The 15,974-nt window shown below is 49.2% G+C and overlaps 1 protein-coding gene across 2 annotated transcripts; it reads right to left on the reverse strand.

Annotated features, from left to right (window-relative positions):
• Positions 1-4,801: 4,801 nt before the first annotated feature.
• On the reverse strand, positions 4,802-13,493 carry CFAP161 (cilia and flagella associated protein 161). Of its 2 annotated transcripts, none has more exons than XM_044438930.1 (7): positions 13,290-13,493; positions 12,055-12,144; positions 10,594-10,832; positions 9,534-9,618; positions 8,323-8,481; positions 7,728-7,801; positions 4,802-5,122 (listed from the first exon to the last, which is right to left on the reverse strand). In XM_044438930.1, exons 1-7 carry the CDS (start codon positions 13,377-13,379, stop codon positions 4,930-4,932), a joined length of 930 nt encoding a protein of 309 aa, XP_044294865.1. In that variant the 5' UTR covers positions 13,380-13,493; the 3' UTR covers positions 4,802-4,929. The 2 variants fall into 2 exon arrangements, with proteins under 2 accessions (XP_044294865.1, XP_044294864.1); XM_044438929.1 differs by lacking the exon at positions 4,802-5,122 and adding an exon at positions 5,704-6,180.
• Positions 13,494-15,974: the final 2,481 nt, after the last annotated feature.

Raw genomic sequence — 15,974 nt, forward strand, 5'->3', positions numbered from 1 at the left:
GAATGCTGAGAAACCCTGATGGCAAAAGAGAGGTGGTGTTACAATGCTTTGTAAGAGTGATCCCCACCTGTGAGAAAGTGCTGAAGCAAGTCTTGTCTCACCTACACCTGGAGAAATGCAGTGAGATTGTCTTACACACCCATCTATCACATGAACTGGCTAAAGGCTCTACCCAGAGAGGAAGCGTGAACGGACGGTTCCCGGGTGGTCGCTCAGTGAGACACTGGTGCCCAAGGCCGCGGGAGGACCGGATGGGCTCTGGCTATGCGGGGGGAGAGATGCTGCACATTGTCCCCAAGGACAGGGGAATTCACGCTCCCAAGGACGAGACAGGAGATTGGGGCGATAAGGGCAAACGGTCCTCACCTGGGGTCCATCACATGCTGCCACCCCATGAGCCCCCTAGCCTGGGCTGCGGGGAACAAAGAATGAGAGCCTGAAGGGGCTCAGCGTACCCCACTGAGGAGAGGCTCTGATCTTGCTGCCGGACTCTTTGCCGAAGAAAGCCATGCCGCCCTGTATCGTTGGTATCTATGGCTGGTGCAGTATTCGTGTGTAGGACCAGGCTAGGCTAGGTTAGGCTGAGCTTTGATATTTTGCGCCCAAGGTGGCCAATAAGGCATGGGGTCCTGGGGGGCTTTGATCGCCTGTGAAGTGTATTAGTGCTGCTCTCTGAATCCCCCTTTCCTTCCCCTCCTTGTGTATTCTTTGTCTTTGTGTTTTAGCTGTTTTAGTACCCTCCACCCCTATCTTTTACCCTTTTAATAAATCCCCCCTTCCCCAGTGCTTGTGTTGTCGTCTGCTGAATCCAGTGTCTGCTCCAGGGCTCGGGGACCAGGGAGGCTCTGGGTGAGATTCAGGCCCCGCTGGCAGCGGGAGTGTGACACCTGCGTGGCTGTCAGCTGTGCCCTCACCTCGTCCGCCCACAGAGAGAGTGGAAGATTTCAAGAGGCCTTTTGCTCACAGCTCGAGTTTGAATTTTCTGTGTGGGCAACTCCAGAAAGAGTGTGTGTGTGGGTGGCTGTGGAGAGAGAGAGAGAGAGAGAGCGCACATGCCTATGCGCGTGTGTGTGCGCACGTGTGTGTGTGAGAGAGAGAGGGAGAGGGAGAGGGAGAGACTGAGAGAGAATGTTTCTTCAGATTGCAGCTTTACACCAGCCTGCTCGGAAGTCATCAAACAAAAAGGAAAACAATTCACTCACACCGGGTGCAGCCCTCTCCTCCAGAGAAGAGAAAGTTTTTCCCCTGGCCAGCTGGCCAAGGAGTTGCCACGACCTGGAGCTGCCCGCATGGGGCGCAGCTTTCATCTGAGCTGGAGGAGTGCCAGAGGATTCACCCTGGGCCTGTGACTACTCCACACTCGCCCCAAGAGGTGCCTCAGGAGCTGGGCCAGGCCCGGCCCTCACCCACCCAAGGCCCAGCGGAGGCATGGAAGGATAGGAGGCCTAGCTCTCAGCTGCTCTGTCCTGGGCCGAGGTCGCAGCGGTGACATGGGAGCCAAAGAGGTGCTGCATCTGTAAAGCTGCCAAGTGTACGTGTAAAAATGCCAGCTCCCCAGGACGGGGTGTTGGGAATGAGGGCAGCGGTTGCTCTTGGCCTGCACTTGCAGGTCATGCCAATCTGAATCCTGAGGCAGAGGAGGAGGAGGAGGAGGAGGAGGGAGCCTGGGAACATGGAGATCCAGACTTTGAGATGGCAGAAGGGCCACTGATCCCAAGGCCTTGCTCTCCAAGCGCTCAGCCAGGCTCCGGGTGTCCAGTGGGGGCATGGGAGGGGAGCTCTCAGAGTCAGCCGAATCTGGTATGACCGCTTGAACCCATCTCAAATGTTTTTATTTAATTCCTTCTTTGGTGGTTATTCTTTTGGATTCCATGGCAAAATAATGGAAGGGATAACAGACACGACTGCAGCAGCGTTTCACACCCTGTGGGAACAAATAAGGCAGCTAACAGAGGCAAATGCAGCTCTCCAGGTAGCTCAACACACTCCTGCACCTGCCATAGCCCCAGCACCTGCATCCGTCCCTGCTCCTTGAAGGAAGTGCTCCATGGATCCTCCAGCTTAATTTGAAGGAAACTGGGAACCGTTTTTGACCTTCCGAGCTCAAGCGGAACTGCATGGGAAGCTCAGGCCTGACGATTTTCCCAACAACCAAGTCCGAGTGGGATTGGTAACCTGCCCGCTGATGGGATCAGCAGGGAAATGGGCCGCTGCGACCCCTGACTGGCCAGTTACCTGGAGTTCGTAGCTGCTGTGCGAGTGTTTTGGGCATGCCTGCAAACGGAAACAGCGGCTTGGGAGAGTCTCCATCTTAAACAGAGAAAAGGCTCTGCTGGCACCCATTTCCAGCTTCCGATGCATGATATGCATTGGAATAAAGCAGCCCGCATGGCACAATCCCAGGAAGGATTGCAGGCCAAAATCCTGGCTGAACTGAATTGACCCACTCCGAATTTCCCCACTTGATTCAGCTCTGCCTACAGATTGACAGCCAGTTGGACAAGCATTGGCTGGGATGCAGAGTGCCGGGAACTCCATCCTCTCCTCACCGGAGCCCCTGTTGCCATTGCCTCCACCTCCCTCCCAGCCCTCTTCCAGAACCCGAGCCCATGCAGCTGGGGCTGATGAGACCTCGCCTCCCAAGGGTGGAATTTGATTGAGGAGGACTGCTGGATTGGGCCACTCCTGTGTCCAGAAAGGACATTTGGCAAAAATATGCCCTCCCCCCCCATGTCAGAAAACTGCCCCCTGCAAACGTGTTAGGTACCATGGCACTGTCACAGATGCAGCAGAGGTGGCCCAGGGACTTGGATTTTTCTTCGTATGCACATTCGATCTCAACTCTCCAAACTCCTGGGGAGCTGGAACTTGGGCTTCTGCACTCGTGGAGAGTGAAGCAAGAGGGAATTTCATGGATCTAAATTTTGCCAAACTGCTTTCTTTACCAGCTGTTCCCTTACCATGCCCTCTTTCCATGGACCCCACTCAACAGTGAACCTTAGAAGGCAGACTGGTTTTATCTAAGTCTATCTCTTTTACACTCTGCTTTGGAGACCATGCTGGGCAGCTTCAATTTTCCCAGGTAATGACTCACAGTACCCCATTGGCTGGCTAAACATGATCCTCAAATTTGAACCTTGCCTTGAATGTGTGAAGGGAGTAAAACTTGGTGCACAACAAGGAGTAGGCAAAGCAGTGCTCACCAGATATTTTGCACTACAAATCCTGTAATCCCCAATCATTGGCCATGCCGGTTGGGCCTGATGAAAATAATAGCCAAACCACCTGGAGGACTCCAGATTGCTTAGCTGACATAGACTGTGAAAGAACTCCTACAGGTTGGAGGACCTGAGGGAATCAAGGGAGGCCAGGCGTCCTGCTTTATTGTTCCATCTGAAAAGCTATCAGTCCTTTATTTCAACAGGTCTTCTATTTAATGGGTGGTGACCCAGTCCAGGTGAAAGACCTATAAGGAGAGAGACTGAGAAGCTGGGAGGGAGGTGGCCTCTCCATCCTGAGCACTGGATCCAGGCAAAGCAAGACCTACAGGCCACCGGGGCAGAGGAGCCATGGCCATGGGCCACGCTGGCCAGAGGTGATGGGCGTATCTAGAGGGGGACAAGCTGGCGGAGGGAGAAGGAACGGCTGGCTCCCCCGCCACACAGACCACCCAGAAACATGTGGTTCCCCTGAGCTGTCCCACCACTTTTGTAAACTTCTGCATTTCCCGGTGCCTGTGGCAACACTTTCAGAGCTGTTGCTGCCTCAGCTGGGAGCTAATCTTTACTAAAAAGAAAGTGCTGCTTCAGAAAAGGAGAGTCTCTACTAAGGAAAACTCTCAGCTGGAGCTCAGTGGACAGCCAGCTCTGCTGACAGCCAGCTCTGCTTCGTACATCCCAGATCTGGGTGGTCCAGCTTTGCTCGGCTTTGCCCTGACATCCGTGTCTGGCAGGTGAGACTTGACATAAGTCAGATATGCAAACATGCAGCAAGAATGCCTGCAGACAAAATACACTGTGCTGACACCACTGGAAAGCAAATGCTCTCTGTGTTCTTGCTTGGCCCTGTGAGTTATCCTATGGTCCCTGGCGAGGGTCCCATGGACCACAGGATAATTTAGATCCCCCCCCCCCGAGGGTCGGAGGTAATGCTCCATGCTGTAGCCAGTGCGGAAGGCTGCCCACAGGCCAAATTTGGTCTGCCAGGCCAGCCCAGCTATCGCACAAGGCTTCAGCTAAGGAATCCCCACTGTCCGCCCTGCTCCACGATCAGTGATAACATTCTGCCACTGCCCATCCAAACTGGAGCTGTGCAGTAACGGCCTGGGGAAGCAGGAGCGAGCTTGCAGCATCCAGAAACCAGAGGAAATTCCACCAGCGGATTACCACCTTTTGCCTAAGCTCAGCCCAGCTGCAAATCACCCTTTGCTGTGCACAGAACATGGGGGACGTCTGGGAAAGAAGTCTGCCTTAAGCAAACGCAAGATTGCCTTCTGCGTTGTGTTAAAGTGGAAAATGAGTGAATACGCAGGGGGAAGGGCAAGGTGGTTTCTTCAGCATTCCCTGGTTCTGCCCTGCTGAAGTGCAACTCACATTTTTCTTTTATTTTTTCTAGTGGTGTTCCCCAACAGCTATGAGGAAAAACTGGGGAGCAGGTGTGGGGGACAGCACCCCCTCCACGGCCATTTCTCCCAGTAAATGGCATTCCTTATTCATGCTAGCTGGCCAGTGCATGCTTAGGAAGCATCACTTATCTCTAGCATAACATTTTGTTCCACTCTAAAAATCATGAAACTGAAATACACTGTTCATCACCTTTATGTCTCTCTTTTGTTTAAAAAGATGCTACCATCTAGTGGGCACAACAGAAAATGGTAACAAGAACACTAATGGAACAGAACTTGTACAAATTTCCTGCCTAAAACGGGAGTCATGTCTCTGCACGGAGTTCCTGGTTCTGCGCCCTTGTCTCCTCTGAGGGAGGCGTGGGTCGATCGAACATGGTGGTCTCTTCACTGCTTGCATTTCCGGTGACCACGATCCAGTGATTCTTGTCTTCTTCGGCTTTATGGGAATCCAGGTAGGTGTGACAGTTGACTTCATATTCCTTTCCAAAGTATGTCCTGTAAAGGAAAGCAGCAGCAAATCTACAATGACAGCTGTAAATTTTTGTAACCTCAGCCTTACAGTCACATGGATGTTCTATACATTACTTGACGATTGGTAGCTGAATGGTAAACTTAAAATAGAATTGTATTTGAGGCACAAGTATGCATGCACATGCACACAGGCGCACACACACAGAGCACTGTTTGTAATGTTAGATCTGAGTGGTTCCAAATTAAGTTTTTATCACACTACAGTATTGTTCAGTGCTTGTTGTCATTCCCCCTGGTGGCATCCCATAGTTTTGAGGAGTGTTCTGAACTTTTCAGAGCAGGGGGTTTAGTGTGGTAGTACCTGGCCCACTACATGGATCAATCTTCTCCCAAGATTAAACATTGCTCAACACTTTTTTTTTATTTTTAGATTGTGAAGATAAATCTACTTGTGAGCCTTCCCTGTCCAATGGTCTCTCTTTGTGTCTGTGTGCTTCTGGGAGTGACGGCTTGCATAACGGAGCGTTCGTGCTTCTAAAAATAACCCCAAATGAATGGGAAGACTCATTTCAGGGACAAAGTCAGCTGAGCTTGCAGAAAGGAGCTCCACTGACTTGCCCCGGTCTAGAAACCAGCATTTCTGGGGTTATTTTTAGAAGTACATAAGCCCCGTTGCACAAGCTATCATTCCCATAAATGCATTTAAATTAATACGGCCCAACATATTATTTGCATTGGGTTTATATGTTTTTAATTTTATGGTTTGTGTACAACATTTGGAAATGTGTATATGCAAGCAAATTGTACATGCTTGTAAATAAATACATAGAAGACTTCCCGGAATTATATGGGTGGATGCAGATAGCACTGTCATCTTCTTGTAAATCACCCATCCTCTCCCATCTTCTGTTCCCCATACAGGAGAAAGGCACAGGATGGCTGCACAAGACCTTCCATGTACACCCAGCGTGTGGACAAACATGGCAAGTTGGTTCCCGTGATGGTGCGTGCGCAACTGAGCTAGTGGGTAACTGCATGTTTTGTCTGTGCTTGGCATCCCTTTGCTCCTCCTTGCACTCCAGCTGCAATTAAACCAGAAAGTCTCTAATGAACCATATTTTCCCATTTCATCTGAACTGAAAAACTGATTACTCAGGCAGACAGAGAGATGGTTGTACAATTGATTGTACAGTGAAAGGCAGGATAGATGGACATGCTCAGTTGGCCATCTGATAAGTCATGTTAGAACCTTGTAGTTCACCTATGAAAATTTCTCCAAAATATTACTCTCTTTTGAACATTTAAAAACCAGTTATTTTTTAAATGGAATGAGAATGGTCAGAAAAATGTGCAGCACTGAAAATTTCTCCCACTATTTGAGGAGAGTACAAAAGTTGGCTTGAAACTCAACATTAAGAAAACTAAGATCATGGCATCCAGTCCTCTCACTTCCTGGCAAATAGATGGAGAAGAAATGGAGATAGTGACAGATTTTAATTTTTTTGGGCTCCAAGATCACTGCAGACAGTGACTGCAGCCAAGAAATTAAAAGACACTTGCTCCTTGGGAGGAAAGCTATGGCAATGTAGACAGCATACTAAAAAGCAGAGACATCACCCTGCGGACAAAAGTTTGTATAGTCAAAGCTATGGTTTTCCCAGTTCCAAAATATGGCTGTGAAAGTGGGACCATAAGGAAGACTGAGCGCCAAAGAATTGACGCCTTTGAATTGTGGTGTTGGAGAAGATGCCTGAGAGTCCCTTGGACTGCAAAGAGATCAGATCAGTCAGTTCTAAAGGACATCAACCCTGACTGCTCTTAGAAGGTCAGGTACTAAAGCTGAAGCTCAAATACATTAGCCACCTAATGAGAAGGAAGGACTCCCTGGAAAAGACCCTGATGCTGGGACTAATTGGAGGCAAAAGGAGAAGGGGACGGCAGAGGTTGAGATGGCTGGATAGGGTCACTGGAGAGGTGAGTATGGGCTTGGGTGTACTCCAGGGGATGGTCGAGGACAGGAGGACCTGGAGGAATGTTGTCCATGGGGTCGCGAAGAGACCGAACACACATTTGGCAGCTCATTTGCTTTTAACTGGGTATCCTGGGAAACACTGCTGTTTGCAAGTGGAAGGGCCAGGGAGAAGAATGCAAGAGTGAAATAAGGGCCACGCTGGATGAGACCAAGGATCCACCTGATCCAGCATTCTGTTCCCACAGTGACCGGCCAGCTGCCTGCAGGAGTCCTGCAAGCAGGGCATGTGTGCATTTGCACCCTTTTGCTCATGGTCCCCAGCAGCTGGTACTCCCGGGCATCCTCCTTCTGCTACTGGAGAGACCATGGCCATCAGGAATCCTATGCACTCACAGCCACGTCTTCCATGAACTCGTCCAGTCCCTCCTTAAAGCCATCCAAAGTGGTGGCCATTACTATATCTCGTGGAAGTGAATTCCAGAATTTAACTAGGGAATCTGTGAGCAAATTCTTCTTTTACTCTCAGATAGAGTGCTTCACCCTCTTCAACCTGCAGTTCCCAGGATTCCTAGGATAAGGTATTTATATGCTAAAAAATGGTACCCGGCAAATTTTGGTTCATAGTGTAGAGATAGCAACAGTAGGGTAAACTCTTACCATATCCAAAAGTTGCGAGGAATTGCCAGCCCCTGATTCGTATGGCTGTGGATGATGAGGATTTTTGTGTTAGCCTGGAAAAAAGAATGGAATGGAGGGAAATACTTGAAAGGGAGTAAGACGAAGGGTGGAGCGCAGGGGAGCATGCTTGCGTCAGCTTGAGTTTCTCTCAGTTTCTTATTTCCTCAATCTTAACTTTGGCTCACATGAGGTTTTTTTTGTCATGTCTGCATGGAAACACATACATCTTGCTGTATGGATTTCCTGTAATATATACATTTTTGTATGCCACTTTCCTAATATAATGCATTGTGAACATTGCTTGCTATAATACATACATTTTTGTTTGCCTTTCCCTTAATATGCACATTTTTGTACACCCTTAAAACAACAACAGAGAACTCGATAGCAAAATTCAGAGAAACTAAATTTTTGAAGGTTTTTCAGTTTGTAGGACTGAACTAATTGAAATGGGAACTGAATGAATTTCTCCCCCATTCCTACATACAGTATAAGAACTTGTATGTAGCAGATACAGCAAACTTATGGGGAAGAAAACATGGCCAAAACGGCATGATGCACATAAAGATCTTACCGGAACAGGGAAGCCTTCATATTCCATTCGGTACTGAGGATCCAGAAAGGTAGCTTGCCAAGAGGCCAGGTAGGAAAGTTCATCTGTCATGAAGACAGACTGGTGGCTGGATTTCTTCGCCATATTTATAAATGTTTTGTGGTCACTCGCTAGAAAGAGCTGAAAAAAAGAGGCACGGGAGAGATTTATTTGGAAATCCAGCCAGAAACACTGTGGATGAGCAGAGACAGAGAAACCCAACCAGCCTGCTGCAGAGCAAACCCTGGCATTGCACGGACGGGGGATCGCAGGCCGCGTCCTTCCGTTTGCTCATTTGCAGGAGTGGTTGGGTGTGAAGCCGCCCTTGGTATTTCTCAGGAAGCTAAGGCTGCTTGCATGGAGCACTTCAACACCAGGCACACCTTGGGGCACTGTCAGGATGAGGCTTCCCATCTAGGCCACAAAAATGGACACCTGTGCACTTACGCAAGCTTAACTAAATAAATAAATTTGAAAGACATGCCAAAAATTCTATACCTGTGGGCTCCCCCTTTTTCAGGTGGTGGCAGACCAGTGGCAGCCCCGCCGACATGCCTTGGAGGGACTGTCCCCAGAGGCGGCACGGGTGAGGTTGCCCGTCTTGCCCCTCCCCTCCCTTGCTGCTTCCCTGCATCCACATCAGGATCAGGTGCCTGGGGCCAGACAACACAGCAACCCATGATGGGTAACAATAGGCACAAAACCCAAGAACAGCCTGTGGTTTCTCAGGGTGGCTTGCTGGGGGGGGGGGGGAACGCCACCCTGCAGAGCAGACCACCTGACAACCAGTTACCAGCCCCTCCCCACCCTACATCAGTTTCACATGTATTCAGTTAAACCCGCTCCATCTCATTAATCCATCAGTCTGCAAAACCTTGTTTTGCCTTGTTTTCTGTTTTAATCCTGCACAGAAATGCACATTCCGTTTCATACCATTTTCTTCAGCATGCACATCTGGCTTGCAATTTTCCCCAATCTATGTATATTTCATGTAGTGTATTATGGTATGCAGCATTTTCCTGATATACAGATTTTTGCATTTTTGTTTGCTCCCAAGGCTAAGATGACAACACAAGCAAGCAAGCAAGCAAACAAGCAGTGTTGCTGTCCAGCATTCCTTCTTGCCATAATGGATTGGTTTGTGGTAACCTGGAATTGCGATCATCAGGGTGAAACGGCACATTTTTAATTACCATTGGCTCTGGAAACCCTCCTGCTGTTCCAAGGCCAAAATTCTGCCCAAACCTCACAGGTTCTCCCATGGCTTCTCCTTCAGTACTTTAAGAAACAGACAAAAGTTGATATTTTATTTATTGCTCATATAGCAGCAACAGTGCACACTGCAATATTAGCTGCCCCAAGGAGCTTACAATCAAAAAGGTACATTTAGGAAAGGTGGGGATAATTTATCACCATGGTCACCAGCAGCAGCAGCAGCATATGCTTGGTTTATTTAAATAAAACATTAGTACTCTGTTTTTATTCAACAAGTCCTGCATGGGCAACAAATATTAAAATACCCACATTTGTGCAAAACAAGCAAGCAAACAAAGCTAAGCCAGGCAGCTGAGAATCCTGGGTTAGCAATGCTTTTCTCTGCAGTGTGCTCAGCTCCCGAGACAAAGGGATCCTTCTTTCAGCTGGAGAGGCTTAGGAAGGGCGTGGGGGTAAGGGGCAGGTAGGCAACCCCAGCAGAACGGTGGGGGCGGGGGGGGAGGGATAGTGAGAGCATTAAAAGCCAGCAGGGGGCAAGGAGAGCAGCTGAGAGCAACCTGCAGGACTGCAGGCACGTGCACTCTCCCACATCTGAACTGATGGGGGGACATTGTAAAAGGCGGGGAGATGGCGAAGCAAGCGATTTCACCTTTTCAGTGAGGCGGGGGGGGGTGTTTGGAAGCAATCTCAAGAGGAAGAGTGTGGTTTTCCATAGGTTTGTGGTCAGTGAGGGAAGTCCCCTCTCTCTGTGTGCCGATCCCTCCTTTCTTTTGTTTCTCTCTGCCTCTCTCCCTGCCACCCGAAGAACCAAAAATATGTGAAGGAATCCTCCTCCCTCTTTCTTTTGCTACCTCCTTTTCTCCATTTCTCTTCTTCCCATCCCTCCCTCTTTCATGTTTCCCCTTTCTTCCAGCCCTTTCGAAATTAAGCTGATCAGTTTTGTCATACTGGAAGCAGTACTTATTGGTGGGAGGGAAGGGCACTCAAAATTGCAGAGAGAAGGAAAGTCACGGTTCAAGAACACAATTACATTTTCACCTTAAAATCTGAAATACGTTCCGGCCCGCTGGGGTCACAGTTTTGCATGCACTCATTCCGCAAGGGACCGGCAGCCTGGCAGATCTGTGCACCGAAGCTTCATCAGGATTGACGGCCAGAGACAGATTCCCACACACAGCAGGGTAATTCTCCATGGGCGATTTGTTGTTATCTGGGCTCAGCAACATAACCGTGTCACCAAAGTGAATAAACCCGTCTTTCGAAACAGACAGCTGCTCCTGGTGTTAAGAGGAGGAAGGCCTGTAAGCCGCCTGTTCCACCTAGGCACCTTCCAAATGTTGTTGGACTCCCATCATCCCTCACATGCTGGCTGTGGCTGATGGGATTTGGAGTCCCACAACCTCTGAGGAAGCAAGGATCATAGCATGTTTTGAATGTCCAGCTTAATCATTTCCTTTCGGAGATGCATTTTAAATCAAGCCACAGTTAACTGCAGACAAAATACTTGAATGTCCACTCATCCAACAAGCTCATTTTGTCAGGAACAACCAAGGCAGACTGGTGGCCATTGCAGTGGGCTTCTTCATCCATTGGAGATTTTATTTTGATATTTCTAAGAGTATCCTTGGTGCTCCATAGCGGTGAACCTATTTTTGGGATGCAGTTCAGCACCATGAAAGATAATGTAAGGCTCAAAATAAAAGCTCTAAAGGAGAAGGCCGCACTGACGTGGGAGGTAGCAGCCGTCTCTGGGCATAACCTCCGTCAAGGCTCGCAGAAACAGCATCCTGTTGGAGAAATGTCATTGCTCAGGGATGAGCAGATGCTTCCCCAGAAAAATGCCCAGGTCCAGCCCATCCATCCATGCCTGAGCAGTCATTGCTGGGCTAGACGGACAAATAGTCTGGCTTTACGTAAGTCAAGTGTTTCATCCCAGTAAGGAGCCATAGCTCAGTGTCAGAACATCTCCTTTGCAAGTGGAAGGTCTCAGGTAGCAGATAACAGGAGAAACCCGCTGCTAGAGACCCCGGAAAGCTGCAGCTAGTCAGAAGAGCTAAGAGGTCCCCAAAACAACCCCTACAGAACTGTGGGGCCTGTGTGCCCCTCCAGTGGGGCTCACGAAGCTCTCCAGTCCTTGCTTCCTTCAAAATGGGAAATTGTTATAATATTAGCATTGGAAAACATTAGAGAAGCTTTCTTCCGCTCCTTCTGCAGCTTCTAGCCATGCTCATTCCTTCCCCTTTACCCCTCTTCCTTGCTCTCTCTCCCTCCCACCCAGGCTCTGGCCATGGCTCTTGCTCCTTCCTGGGGAGGCAGGTGCCTCCCCTGGCACGAGAGCTCCTCTTCTACCGCAGCCTCTGCATTGAGCTCTATGGGCACTATCCATGGTGCTAGACCCCATCCCAAACCAGGTTCCCCACCCGGAAGCACCATGGGTAGTTCCTCTAATGCCCCAATTTATTCGTTGCTATTATTATAAAGATAATAATAAGGGGATACCTTCTTGTACAGGTGCTCTTTGATTTTTTTTGATCTCTGGATAAGAAGTTCTCCTCTTTCTCTTCTATATAAAAAGTCTTTCAGGCATTCCTATTTTCAAAATACTTTTTTAAAGTTAACAAGTTGGCATTTAACATGCATCCTGTATGTAATTACTACTTAAATCCCAACTGGGAGGGACAGACCTGTAGATGGGCCGTTGACTGGGTCTGCACAACACATTAAGCCAGGGGGGTTGGCGGGTTTCCTCAATCCAGGACTCTTTCTGGGGGGGGGGGTTATAAGCTACCCTGGGGCGGCTTGCTTAGAAGCTACCCCAACAAGCCATGGCTTGTCATAAGGGTTAATAAATACACCCTGGTATATTGCTGTATCCCAAACCTGACACCATGATAGTTGGGACAAAAATGCAGAGGACCCCCTGACAAAAGATGTACTGCTGTAATGCAGGGGGCATGAAGGGGGCACTTCCTAATGGTTAGGACCCCTTGGGTATGGAACGGGCTTCCAGGGGAGGTGGCTGAGGCCCCATCAGTGTTCAAGGAAAGATTGGACAACCACATGTTGGATTACATGAGCAGAGGTGGCTGGAACCAGCGGTCAGACTAGATGGCCCGGGAGGCCCCTTCTAACTTGCTTTGTTTCTATGTTTCTATAATACCCTAAGGGTTCCCTTTCTAAGGGTGCTTTCCAGCCACATTTGAAAAAGAATTAAACATACTTAGCAGTGGACCTGTGCCGTGCCCATGCCAACAAGTGTCCACGCCAGGTTTCAACTTAGTCGTGTGCCATCGGCTATTTTTACACTTTTTTTAAAGGGCGGGTGTGGGAGAAGCACCCTCTGCAGCAGGATCCTCAAGGGGTGGGGTGGGGGGCTCCTGTGGCACAGGGGTGCCCTCCCCTTCCCAGCCGTGGATCCCACAGAGGCACTTTCTTGACACAGTCAAGCTGCAGCCTACGCGAAATGGTAGCCACAGTTCAGGTGCTCCGGAAGAGTCCCCTGAAATATTGCAGGAGGACTGGGGGGGGGGGGGGGAGGGGCACCCCACCAAGAGTAAAAGAATGCAGGGACAAGGATGCATGGACTGATCCAATGCATTCCTGACCCTCCCACTCATAATGCCCATTCGTAAGGAAAACAGGCATGTGATGGACAAGCAGACACGCCTCCCCTAACCAAGGGAGGAAGTAAATGGGCTCCGGGCGATGGCTGGAGGAAGAAGCGCTTTAACTACCTCTTCAAGGTACACGTCCTCGTTCCAGTTGCCGATGAGCACTCCGGGGCTGTATTCCCGGCCGCTCATGCTGGTTCTCCTGTTGAACATCCTGGCTGCTCCGAGGTGGAAGGGGCTCCTGGGCTGCGTGGAGACAGAGCGAGCAGGGGGGGCCAGGTCGAGCACAAAGCAGCCCAGCGGAAGCTGAACAAACAGCTCCAAGCAAGGCAGCTGATCTGTATTGAGTTTACAGGTTGCCATGGGGACTGTGCATGCTTGGGATTGGCCTTGCAGGAGGAGGGCTACGAGCCAATCAGAATGGATGAGGAAGGAGGCGGGAGCTCTTCTGCATCTCTTCACCCATATGGCAGGACTGGGGTCGGGCAGGGAGACGGCAGGGAGACAGGTTTAAGTGTTTTACGTGGGCTCGCTCTGGATGCCAAGATGATGCTGTTTACCATTTAAGCCACATCTGCAGGGCAGCAGATTGGAAACGGCTACCTTAAACCAAACGGCAACTTAAACCATTACACAGACATTTCTAACAAAACTATTCAGAGGAAGCCCAGGAATGTAAGCCTCATTAAGTTCAACAGGATTTACTCCCAGGTATGTGCATTTACAGCCTTTTGGCACGATCCTAGGCATGCTTACTTCGAAGTAAGGCTCACTGTGTTCGGTGAGGCCCCAGGTGAGCATGCATGAGATTGCAGCCTTTAAAAAAATCTGGAAGGAAAAATATTTTCTTTCTGCCCTTTTCAGCTGCTCTGGTGCCAGTCAAATGCTCTCAAGCCTTCCAGTGAGGACAGAATTTTCCAAAGCATGACATTTTCTGTAGATAATTTAAGTCAATAATTACCTCTCCAAGTTGAAGCCAAGTGGATTAAGCTGGAAAATGAAGGTCTTGGTGAATACAGTCCTTTGCAGCTCAGGTTTTAGGGCTCATACTCAAACTGAACCATTACATTCTAAGGGAGATTTATATAGATGGGTGAGCGGTTTGTTGATTTTGCATCTTACAAACTTGCCAATTTCATATTTCTCCAGACTAAGCATGAGCTGGAATGCCATTTGGTGCTAAAAATATATGTATGTTTCCAAAATTTCTGATGCTATTCACTTACAGACACACAGACAAAACTGTTCACGTTTTAAAAAGAATGCATTACATGTCATAAACATGTGCACAAAAATGTATCGTTCAAGGAGGAATGTCTGCATTCTGGGAAAAAGCAGATTAAACACATGCATTCAACTTTTTGTGCAAACTAAGAAAACATTGCAATCTGATGAGAAATGAAGCCAGAAAAAACTTAACATTGGAAAAACAAGTCAGACCAAATTGGTCACCCATTCACCTAGGATATGAGGGGCTCCTTGGGTAAACAAAACAGAACTATCCCACAAATAAAGAGCGAGTCCAGCTGGAACAGAGGTAGGTTGTGATTTCACCACCAAGGAAACTTCAAATCATAAGAGAGAGGGGGTGGTAGTAAAATGTATACCATGGTTTCCAGGGCATCATTTAAAGCATGGGTCCTCAAACTATGGCCCGCAGGCCAGATACAGCCCACCATGGTCATTTACCCGGCCCGCCTCAGAGCTTTTGGACTCATAAGGAGAAAACTATCTCCAAGCGATTCTGAAAGCTCTGAGCTGGCGCAGGTGTTCTCAGAAATTGAGCAGAGAGAGAGAGCCGGCACATGCCCAAATTGCAATAGCTCAACTGCGCGTGCGCTGGCTCCCTACCCACCTCCAATTGCACACATGCATTGGCTCTGAATACAGAGTGCGAATACAGAGCGGGAATACAGAAGAGAGGAGGGCGGAAGGGAGAGAGAGATGAAGACACTAAAAAAGGTATGAAAAATATAACTTTTTAAAACTCTTTTTAACTGTGTTAGCTACGTTCCTGGGCTGTGGGCCCAGTCGCGGCCGCCTCGCTGATCCAGGGGGTGGACAGGCTGAGGTGGAGTGGGGCTGCGGTTCCTGCACATCCGCCGTGGCCTTCTCTGGGCAAGCTGCCACCGTCAAGCAGCGGCCATGCTTCTTCCCCCGCAGCGGGGAGTGGCGAGAGGTGTCCCGCTTGGCCAACCGTGGCCCCATCCCTCACCTCAAAAAGCAGCCATGAGCTCCGGGGGAGCCGCCCCGTGCTCGCCTCTCTGGCCTCCCGCTCCTGGAGCCGGGCGAGCGCCTGCGAGGGGACCTTCCTTCCTCTGGCTTGGAAGCGGGGCGGCGGCGAGGAGCAGGAAGGCCGAGGCGAGCACGCCCTCATGGCTCCCCCTCGTGCCATGGTCTCCCTTTCGGCGGCTGGTGCGGCGTCCTCTTGGGCTTCTGCTGCAGCCTGAGTGAGTGGAGCAAAGATTTTTTATTTGTTTAATTATTTTCTTAAATTCTAATTCATTTTTAAATTTATTTTAATTTTAATTACTTTTTAATTTGCAGTGTGCATAGGAATTAGTTCATATTTTTTTTCAAACTATAGTCCACCCCCCTCCCAATAGTCTGAGGGACAGTGAACTGGCCCTGTGTTTAATTAAACCCCTGATTTAAAGTGTTGAACTTTGTGTGGCAGGCCAGGGATCCACGCCCCAGAAAAATTGCTCATTCACCTGGCAGCGGTGCAGCTTCCTTACCAAGGCAGAGAACTGTAATGCAACAGCGCCATCTTGTGGTATATTTGGGTAAATTCACATTCTTGCTTCC

This window comes from Varanus komodoensis, unplaced genomic scaffold, assembly GCF_004798865.1.
Source record: "Varanus komodoensis strain SLA01 unplaced genomic scaffold, ASM479886v1 scaffold33, whole genome shotgun sequence".
NCBI classification, from domain to species: Eukaryota; Metazoa; Chordata; class Lepidosauria; order Squamata; family Varanidae; genus Varanus; species Varanus komodoensis.

Coding starts and splice junctions, on each gene's coding strand:
- CFAP161 (XM_044438929.1), bottom strand. CDS start 13,379: ATGTTCAACAGGAGAACCAGCATGAGCGGCCGGGAATACAGCCCCGGA. Junction 12,145..13,289: donor AGGACGTGTACCTTGAAGAG/GTAGTTAAAGCG, acceptor TTTTGAAAATAG/GAATGCCTGAAAGACTTTTT. Junction 8,482..9,533: donor GAGGGTTTCCAGAGCCAATG/GTAATTAAAAAT, acceptor TCTTTTTTTCAG/CTCTTTCTAGCGAGTGACCA.